Raw genomic sequence first — 13,557 nt, forward strand, 5'->3', positions numbered from 1 at the left:
CCTCCGCCGTGTGTCAAGATGTCAATTTCAATAGAAAATCTAAACCGGACCATTTCAACAAAGTGATTACAAAGCATTTATTCATAAGAAAAAGTGTGATTCTGATATTGACAGAAGCTACAGTATGAAAACAAATGACACAGGAAGCAAATAAAATATCAGGACCCAGGAACGAATCAAACTAAATATCATTAGTTTTGTTATTAGTGCCTCTTACTATGGGGAGATGTCAAAATGTAGCTTAGCTGTTTATGTCTTTGCATTTTAATGAGTCACTTCCTCTGCAGCTCAGCAGTTGCCAGTGTGGTGCGTGTGGGTGCAGCGTTATCAAGCCTCCATCTTTTCACAGATCCAGAACTTCTGCCAGTGACATTTTTCATCATTCCAGTTGTCTTCGACTTCGTTGAACTTTGTCTCTCCACAGTCTTCATCAGTGCTAAAATAAGAGTTTGGTTCCCCACGGTGCCAGAAGCTGAAACCAAAAACAGTATGAGCTTTTAACTGAAACACACAATAACATTTAATAAACAGCCAGAAACTATGAGGCAAATTGAAGATTGATATTGAATATTGTTATGAGACATTAGCCTCTGTTTAGACGCCTGCAGCTGATAGTTGGTACATGCAGCTTCTTGTCAAACCAGAATATTGGATATATACAGTTGATGTGGATTATGAATAAAACTAGATTGCTTTGATAAACAATATGTCTACTCATATATACCACCATTATTGGTTATATCCCTCTCATTACATTTGTCATTTAAATGGATTTTAAATGTTGCATAGCACAGCCATCAGGGTTCAGTGTCTGACCAACAGACAGTTAAAGAAAGAGACTATAGTTGTATTCAGTAATAGCACTATAATACAGCAGTGCAACTCATGATAATCAATGTAATCATAAAAATTATCTATTAACCTTGATGTTGTGCTCAGCAAAGTCCCATCCACCCATTTCCATATCCCTTCTTTCTCTTTGTCAGTCAGTCCGATCCAGAAGAGCCTTCTGAACTGTCTTATGAACTCCTTGTTTACAGGGACAGAGGGACAGACCATAATTATATCAAATTGGAATATAACCAATATGATTTTACTCTTTCAGAAGAGTTGTGACTCTCATACGCACATTTTCCTCTTTGCTGTTGATAATCACCAGGTCGGCTACTTTCTGCAGACAGTTGTCTCTACTGTCTGCCCAGGATTTCGTGTCAGAGGAGATGAAGTAGAAACTAGAGCGGAAGTATACCCATCCTTCTTGGGTGTAATGATCTATTGAGGATAAGGAAAATAAAATAAACTTGACATCTCAGCAAAATATAGAGAAGAACAATCGCAAATATAAATTGAAGTTGCATCTTTCTTTCTGTTGCTGTTATCTTATTCTTTCCATGTCATAAAGAGTTCAGCTCATATTCACCAAATGTTTTCAATTTCCTCTTCAACTGGTCCCTCTCTTCTGTCAGGTTCCTGATCACAGCATCACAATCTGGTGCATCAGAACTGTCTGTGTGAGCAAAGAGATTTACACATGACCTTCAGTCTCTGGTTGATGGTGAGTTCACAGTACAATGGAAAAATGGGAAAGACACAGGTTTCTTTTCTTCCAGCTCAGTCACTGCTCCACAGTGTCACAAGTTAAATGTACGGTACAATATAGGTGTTTGACCAACATTTCCATGACAGGCAATTACATATACATGTTACTGCAGAAAGACTGGAGGTTCTCAATTAGAGCAGCCCCCTCCGGAGGATGTTCAGAGGATCTGCAAAGCTCAGTGTGTGTGTATGATGTGTCAGAAGTGGAGATTCACACTTAGACTTGATCACTTTTCTACTATTTATGTGCATATACACTTATTTGTTTATAATTTTATACAAAAATAATCATTTGAATATTGGAAAGATGTGGTTTGGTATCATGTGTTTCTTTGGGTAGAGAGTTGACATTCAGGTCCCTTTGCCTGGGGCCCCCAAAGTCCCTTGTAATGCTCCTGAATGTTTGCAGCACATTTAATGTTAAGCCTTCAATGCCAGACGAACATCTAAATCTTAACATTGAAAATAAATAGTTGGAAATCTGAAACTTAAAATGTTTACTGCAAATACATTTATTAACCTCAACATGTGAAAAGGTTCTCGTTTTATTTTAAAGGAAAACACCCTGACAGTCATTTTTACTGTCTCCCCAGGACTTCTTGACAGAGGAACTGAAGTAGAAACTAGAGCGAAAGTATACCCATCCTTCTTGGGTGTGACGATTTGTTGAGGACAACGTAAATAAAATAAACTTGACATCTCAGCTAAAAAGAGAAGAACAATAGCTAAAATGAATTGAAGTTGCATCTTTCTTTCGGTTACTGTTCTCTTATTCTTTCCATGTCATAAAGAGTTCAGCTTATATTCACCAGATGTATTCAACTTCCTCTTCAACTGGTCCCTCTCTTCTGTCAGGTTCCTGATCACAGCATCATAATCTGGTGCATCAGAACTGTCTGTGTGAGCAAAGAGATTTACACATGACCTTCAGTCTCTGGTTGATGGTGAGTTCACGGTACCATGGAAAAATGGGAAAGACCAACCCAGTCTCATCAGAAAACGTTCAGTGGCAACGTTGGTCCACTTGGAACGACGTTACCATCTCACAATCTGACCTCTCAGATTGTGAGATGGTAACATTTTGTCCGCCCATTGTTTTGCATTGGCGCGTTCTCACGTCACGTGACTCACAAGCTCCCGTCTGCGGAGAGGAAAACATGGAGGATATTCCTTGTTTTTTCAGATAAAAATGTAACTTAGTTTGGGCATTAAAATACATCCTGACACCATTTCTAGCGAGAAATGTGCTCTTTGCTTCCACAGTCTTCAGCCAGTTCATGCTTATGATAAATATTTTAATAGTTATCACGAATGTTTTTATCGTTGCTATGATGGTTGCTAGGACACTGCCATAACATCACGTCGTAGCTTGCTGTTAAACTCAACGTCCCTGCGTGGTGTCCTTCAGTGATCGTGAATGTTATTCACGTTATATAATATTAATATTTGAGGCTAGATTACACCTCTAATGCGAAGGATCCTGCGAGACTGTTCATACCGAGGCGGGACCAAGTTCGCAAGCGGACATGACGTGTGGCTTGTAAACATCCGGTCCATTTAACTCAGCGCTGAGCCACATAGCTGGTGCGCTTGGAAGACCACGGTGTAATATTCCTTCTGTCAGGTAAGTAGTTTATTGTTTTCAAAGATCGTTACGATCTAGGTTTACAGTCTGAGTGCTGAGACAGCGGATGCGGAGTCCGTTGATACACACAATGGATGCTATTCTTCAGCTAATATGCCATTGTTAGCCACATGCTTCAGCCCACGGTAGCCTGTGCTACCTGGGAGGTGAATACATGGTTGTTGAAACCAGTTCAAGACGCTTAGCTCATCATTGAGGGATGCTACAATATAAATATAAACATGAATTTGATTTATGAATGCTTTAGATTAATAAGGAGTGTATTTCTCTACCATTACTCCACAATATCAGATCAATTTTGTTTAATGTATAGTATGCAATATGACAATAATGTTTCCATGTTATGGAGTTGCGATTCATTTTATAAAACAATTGCTATGTTCTGTTTCTTAATCCAAGTGAAGCTACAGGAGTTTCATTAACGTCAATGACTTGGACCGAACAGTTTGTTTTGCTTGATGAAGAGCAGGAAGGGCAGCCTGGAGAGAAAGAGAAGCCGGGTTGAGCCCACTACCATCATCCACTTACCACGAGGATGATGAGGGAGAGAAATGATCCTCTCCCTCAGGAGATCCCTCAGGCCCCCCCTCGCGGTCCCGCCTCGGTATGAACAGTCTCGCAGGATCCTTCGCATTAGAGGTGTAATCTAGCCTCAAATATTAATATTATATAACGTCAACAACATTCACGATCACTGAAGGACACCACGCAGGGACGGTGAGTTTAACAGCAAGCTACGACGTGGTGTTATGGCAGCGTCATAGCAACCATCATAGCAACGATAAAAACATTCGCGATAACTATTAAAATATTTATCATAAGCATGAACTGGCTGAAGACTGTGGAAGCAAAGAGCACATTTCTCGCTAGAAATGGTGTCAGGATGTATTTTAATGCCCAAACTAAGTTATATTTTTATCTGAAAAAACAAGGAATATCCGCCATGTTTTCCTCTCCGCAGACGGGAGCTTGTGAGTCACGTGACGTGAGAACACACCAATGCAAAACAATGGGCGGACAAAATGTTACCATCTCACAATCTGAGAGGTCAGATTGTGAGATGGTAACGTCGTTCCAAGTGGACCCACATTGCCACTGAACGTTTTCTGATGAGACTGGGTTGGAAAGACACAGGTCTCTTGTGTTCCAGCTCAGTCACTGCTCCAGTGTGTCACAAGTAAAATCTATGGTACAATGTAGGTGTTTGACCAACATTTCCATGACAGGCAATTACATATACATGTTACTGCTAGCTAACTATAGCATATTCAGAAATACTCCAATGATAATCATAGTCAGACTCAGTAGAGGTAACTTTTCAATTTCTGGTTTTATCACATTCACCTGTTGAATTTCAGAGTGAGTCACGGAGAGGATGTGTCGTCCACACAGGATGAAAATATTAAACTGAATTAAAGACAACTCACAGAGAGCAAGACGCAGGGAAATGTTGAGAGCAGCTTGCAGGATACACAGGAGTCCGAGGCTCCAGACAACCAGTTTCCTATCTGTGTGCAAAAAAACACACATACATATGCAACACCACCATTATTATGATTGTTGTTGTTATTGTTATTATTATTGTTATTCCTTTTAGGAAGCCAGGTCTGATATTGTGTTATTTGAGACAGAACAACAACAATCTTTTCCCTTCTTGGACACTTTCCCTAGGTGAAAAATAACCCACTAAAAATGTTGCGTGTTGCTAAATCCAACACAAGAACAGTAACACTCTGATCACTCTTAAAGTAACTTACTTGTGGCTGAAGCATCAGGCAGGTTTTTGTCCATGGTCACCTCAGACTGTGTTTTACAGACAGAAGTTAGAATACTGTGAGCGCTGCAGTCGCCACGATTCTTGGTCTTAACTGTGGACTGCTTCTGTATTTCTGTTCCTGATATGAAGCTGTTCAAGTCAGCATTTTACTTCTCTTCGTCTTTCAGCTTGTTGTCACCTCCAGTTTAATTAATTCTGACCTGTCATTGTGACCTCCTTGTTTCCTTAACTCATAACCACAATATTATAAATGAGAGCAGAAGGCTTTTCATTCAAAAGTATCATCATGTATTCGTGACTGTGAAACATTTTCAGCCTGTCTGATGTTATATATCATGCCATAACCGGAAACTGATAAAAAAAAAACACAGTGAATCTCTCACTTAGATCAAACTAGAATGCTACTCAGAGCACATACCCCACAGTCCCTTTCATATTAATCAAGCTGCACCAAATTACACAAACTTATAGAAATCAATTTCCTGCTCCACCTTGGTTTCAAACATTGACTGTGACCAAGTAATGGAGAAGTAAAGGGAGTGTGAACAGCCCAGTTAAAAATAAACTACAAGTGTTAGCTGCTCCGAAGACTGTGTTATCAGAAAATAAGGAAGTAAAAAACAGTCCAAGTCACATTTATTAAAAATAAAAATAAAAATAAAAAATTATAGTTACATAGTCAGGGATTACATGATTGTATTTTATATTATATCTTGAACAAATGACAAATATGATAAACCTAGCTGGTGGCCGCTTTATGTCCCCTGATTTAGAAAACCCCCACATCCCCCACTGAGCGACCAGTTCACAGTTTTTACTTTGACTTATAGAGAGACATTTTTTTCACAGATCCAGAAGTTTTTATTTTCTCATGGCAGGTCATACCATAGTGGCTTTTACTGCACAGTTTTCACTTTGGCCCAAAAGTTAATTTATCAAAACCCAAGAAGCATTTGAGGGACAGTCAGCAGCTTGCTATAAAGTCAGCGGGTGCGGCTCAATGAAAGAGTAAGCTGTGGAACTTTGAGTCAGTGGAAAACAACACCAACGGAATTTAAATAGTTTTTTTCTTTATGTTGCTGTTATCTTCCTGTTTCATATTCAACAAATATTTCCAACATCCTGTTCAACTGGTCCCCCTCTTCTGTCAGCTCTTTGATCACAGCCTTGTAATTTGGCTTCCTCGCACCAGAACTGTCTTTGTGAGCAAAGAGATTTACACATGACCTTTAGTTACTCTCTTCAACTCTGGCCACTCCGCTCCAGGGTTGGATCCCTTACTGCCGCGTACTGGCTGCACCGTCACAGGAGTTCCAGATCCCGAGTCCACTCCAGCACAGCCTGATGATCTGTGGATGACAATGGGAACAAAGCCAAAAATAATAGCCAACTCCGTACCATGCTCCAGTAAAGTTGCGATAATGTGGTCCCGTGAAGGTTCTGACTGCTCCCTGCAAACAGGAGCAGTGGATTGTAGCCGGAAAAAGGATATGCACTGTGCCGGGCGCCTGTCTCCCCCTCATCCACCTCGAGACCTAAAGCTGTCCAACAGATTTTATATCCTGAATACTGAGGACTTCTCGCCTATGGAAGCACCCCCACTCCATCCTGTGGTCAAGTCCTCAACTCAGAACATTGGTTTATCCACAACTTCGAATTTATTCTGGAATCGCTCTCTAAGACTATTTATATCACCTGCCAGCCCCTGCTTTTCTTCTACCACTTTAAACAGTCATGCTTCCCATACTACCACTAGCCCTCCATTGTGGAGAATTCTCAGTACTGCCCCCGGTACACTATCTCCCACAGCCTCCGACATTCCTGTCATGATTACTCCCATGCTTGGCCTGCGCTCAAAGCTGGACAGTATGGACCTAGCTCTACAAAGGGTTCTGATTGATGCTAGTATATCAGATCATCTGCCTGTTTTGTTTAGAGTTACTGTCCCTGGCTCTATAGTCAAGTCAGCTCCTCCTGCACGCTGCCGCCGTATAACTGATAGTCAAACTGTGTTGCCCCTCCCCGCTTGTATTTATTAAGACTCTGTGCTCCTTAACTTGGATTGTGGTGATGTTCTCAATGCTGATGAGATTATCTCTCTTTTTAATTCAACCTGTGCAAGCAGTCGAGACGAAATGACCAAACGCACCAAAGCACTCTCAGAGCCATGGCTAAACGACTCTAACCACGGTCTCAGACGTGCATGTCGTCAAGCAGAGAGGAGGTGGAAAAAGAACAGACTCAGAGTATCATATGAAATCTTACAGCGCCGTCTATCTGATTACCAGAAAGCGGTAAATGAGGTAAAACTAAGTTTATATCTAACCTGGTCTCCGATAACTATCGCAGGCCTCGGTTTCTTTTAATATTTTTAATTATATAATAAACCCCGGTAATCGTACTCATATTCTGCCTACACCTGACCTCCCGTCTCTATTATTGTAATTCCCTGTATGTAGAATTAGACAAATCCTCCATTAAACGCCTGCAGTTAGTCAAAAATGCTGCTGCTCGCCTACTGACTAGGAAAAAAAAGAGAGACCATATCAAACCCATGGTGCGCCTCCTACACTGGCTTCCTGTTTGTCACAGGATAGTTTTTAAAATCGTACTTTTAACTTTTAAATCTCTTAAAGGACTGGCAACATCTTACTTATCCTAAACTTCTCTTTACGCACACTCCAGTTAGGGAACTGAGATCAGCAACTCAACCGCTCCTTGACAAACCTCAGACAAGTCTAGTAACCAGAGGTGATCGCGCAGTAGCCGTCCCAAGATTGTATTGTAGCCACTGATGCTGTGCCGCGGCTGCCAGCAGGCCCAGGTTGAGATAAACTGTAATTCCCCTTGAAAGATTCATATAATATTCTTTTGTTTTGATGTTTTGCCTTGTTACTCTGTTTGACTCTACACTTCCCTAAATTTGTCTCAATCTGAACATTGAGAAATTCTTATGCAATAACTAGAAGGTTCAGCAAGTTGAACAGGATATTACTAAATTGGATAAAAAACAGAATTTGAATGAGGCCTAGCTACTGCATGTTATATTTAATAAATTTACACAATAAAAATGTATGAAGATGAGAACTTGCTTGTAACACTCAGATAAAGAGATTGCCATGTCTCATATATGAGCAATTGTTCAAACCGTCCACCTAATATTAAAATAGTTCATAATTTGTTTTAATGTCTAGGAAAGCATTGGTAAAGATAGGAGACACTGTTTAACTTGACTCACAGAAAGCAAGGTGCATGGACATGTTGAGAGCAGCTTGCAGGATACACAGAATCCGAAGCTCACACCAACCAGTCTGAAGAGCTTTCTTCCTTCCAGCAGAAATCACACAGACAATGATCACTGGATAACAACGAGAGCCGGCTGCAGGACACACACTGGTTTACAGAGTAAAATCTGACACCTGCTCTGGATTTTAATTGAAGTTACTCATTGAAACAGCTTGTTGTTGTAAAATGCAAGCATGAGGATGAATAAAAATGCATAATTATAAGGATACATATGATAGGGAGGCTGTGGCAGCCTTCAGTTCTCTCAAAACTCAAAAGATTTTTAATTTGATACAGTAATTCATGGGTGGTGTAATTTTGTTCACAGCTACATCTCTATCTATATTGTGATTTTTTCTTTAAATCAGACTTTGCAAATTGGTTACAAAACATTTATTTATAAGAAAAAGCGTGATTCTGATAACAAATAGTCAGAACAGCAAACACATATTGACAGAAGCTACAGTATGAAAACAAATGACACAGGCAGCATGTACAATACCAGGACCCAGGAACGAATCAAACTAAATATCATTAGTTTTGTTATTAGTACTTCTTACTATGGGGACATGTCAAAGTGTGAATGGCTGTTTATGTCTTTGCATTTTAATGAGTCACTTCCTCTGCAGCTCAGCAGTTACCAGCGTGGTGCGTTTGGGTTGCAGCGTAATCAAGCCTCCATCTTTTCACAGATCCAGGAGATCAGCTTGTTACATTCTTCATCATTCCAGTTGTATTCAAGGTCGTTGAACTTTATCTCTCCACAGTCTTCATCAGCGTTTTGATAGGAGTTTGGTTCCCCAGGGTGCCAGTAGCTGAAACCAAAAACAGAATGAGCTTTTAACTGAAACACACAATAACATTTAATAAACAGCCAGAAACACTTAGACAGATCAAAGATCAATATTGAATATTGTTATGAGACATTGGCTGCTGTTTAGAAACCTGCAGCTGATAGTTGGTACATGCAGCTTCTTGTCAAACCAGAATATTGGATATATACAGTTGATGTGGATTATGATTAAAACTAAATTGCTTTGATACACAATATGTCTACTCATATATACCACCATTATTGGTGATATCCCTCTCATTACAATTGTCATTTCTGCTCACTTCATCTCTGTCAGATATTTTCGTTTGTATAAGTCTTAAAATCAGAAGTGTAAAGTAACGAATTACATTTACTCACGTTACTGTAATTGAGTATTTTTTGTGTACTTTGTAATTTTTGGAGTAGTTTTTTAAATGGGTAATTTTACCTTTACTTAAGTAGATTTTGACTGAAGTATTGTACTTCGCTACATTGGAATTACATCCGTTACTGAGTAAAAAAAAAACATAGTTCAAGGCGCAAGGCAATTGTCACTGCAGTGGTAGATTTGGCATAGAGTGGATGAGGTTCCCTCACGTGCACTTTCAACATATGAAACTGATCGTAAAGTTCACTGTTCGTGAAAAGTATGCGCGACATGCACAACACTGCACTGGGAGCCACTGCAGAGGGGCTGAAGAGCAACCCGCAGCTACAGAGCAGCGAGTTCCGACGCCTGGCTACAGCGAAAGAGCGATTTTTTTACTGCTCCGCCGTTAAAGAGATACGGACGTCAAAACATTAGTTCGGCTATGATATTAGTTCCGCGGCCGCCTCGCATTTTCCCCTCCGGTCGCGTGCACCACCTGCTATGGGCGCACCACACAGTTTGAGAATCACTGCGCTACACAGGGCCGGCCCTTTTTGGGGCTCTATGCAAGCTTGACTCCTGCCCCCTCCTGTCCCCCCCTCCGGTCCCCCACAATTTTCAAACAATTTTCCAAGAAAACGGAATTACAACTTTCAGACGGTATTCTGCCCTGTATGACTGCATTAAAGAAATGCAGTCATACAGGGCAGAATACCGTCATTAATACCGTCATTAAAGAAATGCAGGAGTCCATAACTAACTGTCAATTATTTACATAGAATTTATTTACCCAAGGCAGGCATGTAGTTGATATAGTGATGATTCGCTACCAGAAATAAGATTTAGTTATATTTAGGCTTTTTAAACTATATTTAGGCCCTGAATAACAAACAGCATCTCACATTTAAACCTGACATATCATTAGGTAACTAATAATAAACCACACAGAATAATAACTGTCACAAAAATCTCCCTAGTATAAGAAAAACTTTGTGTTCACATGGAATAACAATCACCTGTTACAAACAGGAACATCATACTGGTATAAAAGAAAATACAAAAGCCGGCACTGGAAAACAACAAATAAAACAATCAGTTCAACCCCCTGTTGCAGGCCTGTTAACTGGATTATTTTTCGCCCAACAATGGCTACTCACGACCTCCCCGATAATATTGCCTTCAGTAGGTCCGCTAGCATCCACACGTAGCTAAATGGTCGTCCAACGAGGCTGAATGGAACCGCCAGCGTTCTTTTGAACTCGTTCATGCACAACACTGCCTGAAACTAAACACTGGCCTACCTGCCTCGGCCGCCTGCAAGCAACTCTTCAGCTGTGCTGCTGTTCACTGCACAGCAAGCCTGGATGAGCTCTACTCACCTTGAAATTCAGCTGCTGCTCAAACTCAACAAGAAGTTTGTAGACTAGTGCGCTAAAGGTGGACCAAAGTTTAACAAAAAGTTTAAATATACAGTATACAGCGGCATTTTAACTTTTTATTTTAACTGTCATGTGGTTCCTCACAAAAGTTGATTGATTATTTATTTAAGCCTCCGAAAACACATTGAGGAATAAGACCCTCATTTACACTGGTGCCGAGGGGCAGTTATTAAATGTTGTGTTGACATGTTACATTTTAATGTTTGACATGTGACTGCACTTATATTTGTAAAGATTATCCTTTAATTAATTGGATTTATAACCCCTTGTCCTTTTTTGCACCGTATAGGAGCGGCCCCCATCAAGCTATTGGAAGTAACTAAGTAACTTTTACTTAAAGTACATTTTAAATGAGCTACTTTTTACTTTTACTTGAGTAGATTTTTAGATGGGTCCTTTTAATTGTACTTAAGTAAAATTTCATCAAAGTAAAGGTACTCCTACTTGAGTACAATATTTCAGTACTTTTTACACCTCTGCTTAAAATATAGTGCAAAGTGTTGCAGAGTAAATGGATTTTAAATGTTGCATAGCACAGCCATCAGGGTTCAGTGTCTGACCAACAGACAGTTAAAGAAAGAGACTATAGTTTTATTCAGTAATAGCACTATAATACAGCAGTACAACTCATGATAATCAATTTAATCATAAAAAGTTATCTATGAACCTTGTTGTTGTGCTCAGCAAAGTCCCATCCACCCATTTCCATGTCCCTTCTGTGTCTTTGTCAGTCAGTCCGATCCAGAAGAGCCTTCTGATCTGTCTGTGAACTCCTTGTTTACAGGGACAGAGGGACAGACCATAATTATATCAAATTGGAATATAACCAATATGATTTTACTCTTTCAGAAGAGTTGTGACTCTCATACGCACATTTTCCTCTTTGCTGTTGATAATCACCAGGTCGGCTCCTTTCTGCAGACAGTCGTCTCTACTGTCTCCCCAGGATTTCGTGTCAGAGGAGATGAAGTAGAAACTAGAGCGGAAGTATACCCATCCTTCTTGGGTGTAATGATCTATTGAGGATAAGGAAAATAAAATAAACTTGACATATCAGCAAAATATAGAGAAAAACAATAGCAACATTAATTGAAGTTGCATCTGTCTTTATGTTACTGTTATCTTATTCTTTCCATGTCATAAAGAGTTCAGCTCATATTCACCAGATGTATTCGACTTCCTCTTCAACTGGTCCCTCTCTTCTGTTAGGTTCCTGATCACAGCATCATAATCAGGTGCATCAGAACTGTCTGTGTGAGCATAGAGATTTACACAGGACCTTCAGTTTCTGGTTGATGGTGAGTTCACGGTACCATAGGAAAATGGGAAAGACACAGGTCTCTTGTGTTCCAGCTCAGTCACTGCTCCACTGTGTCACAAGTAAAATTTACGGTACAATATAGGTGTTTGACCAACATTTCCATGACATGCAATTACATATACATGTTACTGCAGAAAGACTGGAGGTTCTCAATTAGACCAGCCCCATCCGGAGGATGTTCAGAGGATCTGCAAAGTTCAGTGTGTGTGTATGATGTGTCAGAAGTGGTGATTCGCACTTAGACTTGATCACTTTTCTACTATTTATGTGCATATACACTTCTTTGTTTATAATTTTATACAAAAATAATCTTTTGAATATTGGAATGATGTGGTTTGGTATCATGTGTTTCTTTGGGTAGGTTGTTGACATCCAAGTCCCTTTGCCTGGGGCCCCCAAAGTCCCTTGTAATGCTCCTGTATGTTTGCAGCACATTTAGTGTTAAGCCTTCAATGCCAGATGAACACATTCAAAATAAATAGTTGGAAATCTGAAACTTAAAATGTTTTCTGCAAATCCATTTATTAACCTTAACATGTGAAACGGTTCTCGTTTTATTTTAAAGGAAAACACCCTGACTCACAACTGTAAAGCCCCATTATTTTCTTACATGACCTTAGAATCTTCTCTAACCAACAACCACAATGTACAAAATACTGTTTCGTTATAAAGCTAGCTAACTATAGCATATTCAGAAATACTCAGATGATAATCATAGTCAGACTCACTAGAGGTAACTTTTCAATTTCTGGTTTTATCACATTCACCTGATGAATTTCAGAGTGAGTCACGGACAGGATGTGTCGTCCACACAGGATGAAAATATTAAACTGAATTAAAGAAAACTTACAGAGAGCAAGACGCAGGGAAATGTTGAGAGCAGCTTGCAGGATACACAGGAGTCCGAGGGTCAAGACAACCAGTTTCCTATCTGTGTGCAAAACAACACACATACATATGCAACACCACCATTGTTATGATTGTTATTGTTATTGTTATTCGTTTTAGGAAGCCAGGTTTGATATTGTGTTATTTTAGACAGAACAACTAAAATAGACTGTCCCTAGGTGAAAAATAACCCAGTAAAAATGTTGCATGTTGCTTAATCCATCACAGTATCAGTCTGATCACTCTTAAAGTAACTTACTTGTGGTTGAAGCATCAGGCAGGTTTTTGTCCATGGTCACCTCAAACTGTGTTTTACGGACAGAAGTTAGAATACTGTGAGCGCTGCAGTACGACACGATTCTCGGTCTTAACTATGGACTGCTTCTGTGTTCTGTTCCTGATATTAAGCTGCTCAGTCT

General features: G+C 39.8%; 1 protein-coding gene and 1 long non-coding RNA gene across 5 annotated transcripts; both read right to left on the reverse strand.

The window, feature by feature from the left end:
• Positions 1 to 63: 63 nt before the first annotated feature.
• LOC133953775 (CD209 antigen-like) lies at positions 64 to 13,557 on the reverse strand. 4 transcript variants are annotated; one of them, XM_062387856.1, is made up of 7 exons: positions 5,002 to 5,360; positions 4,672 to 4,752; positions 2,409 to 2,495; positions 1,421 to 1,507; positions 1,130 to 1,272; positions 923 to 1,029; positions 64 to 472 (listed from the first exon to the last, which is right to left on the reverse strand). In XM_062387856.1, exons 1-7 carry the CDS (start codon positions 5,033 to 5,035, stop codon positions 328 to 330), a joined length of 684 nt encoding a protein of 227 aa, XP_062243840.1. In that variant the 5' UTR covers positions 5,036 to 5,360; the 3' UTR covers positions 64 to 327. The 4 variants fall into 4 exon arrangements, with proteins under 4 accessions (XP_062243840.1, XP_062243843.1, XP_062243841.1 ...); XM_062387859.1 differs by lacking the exons at positions 1,130 to 1,272; positions 1,421 to 1,507; positions 2,409 to 2,495; positions 4,672 to 4,752; positions 5,002 to 5,360 and adding exons at positions 11,803 to 11,945; positions 12,093 to 12,179; positions 13,101 to 13,181; positions 13,398 to 13,557; XM_062387857.1 differs by lacking the exon at positions 4,672 to 4,752 and having other exon boundaries at positions 5,002 to 5,357.
• LOC133953778 (uncharacterized) lies at positions 8,685 to 11,717 on the reverse strand. Its single transcript, XR_009920720.1, has 2 exons — positions 11,597 to 11,717; positions 8,685 to 9,121 (listed from the first exon to the last, which is right to left on the reverse strand). It is a non-coding gene; the product is annotated as an uncharacterized LOC133953778 (long non-coding RNA).

The sequence above is a fragment of the Platichthys flesus genome, chromosome 5 (genome assembly GCF_949316205.1).
Source record: "Platichthys flesus chromosome 5, fPlaFle2.1, whole genome shotgun sequence".
Classification (NCBI taxonomy): Eukaryota; Metazoa; Chordata; class Actinopteri; order Pleuronectiformes; family Pleuronectidae; genus Platichthys; species Platichthys flesus.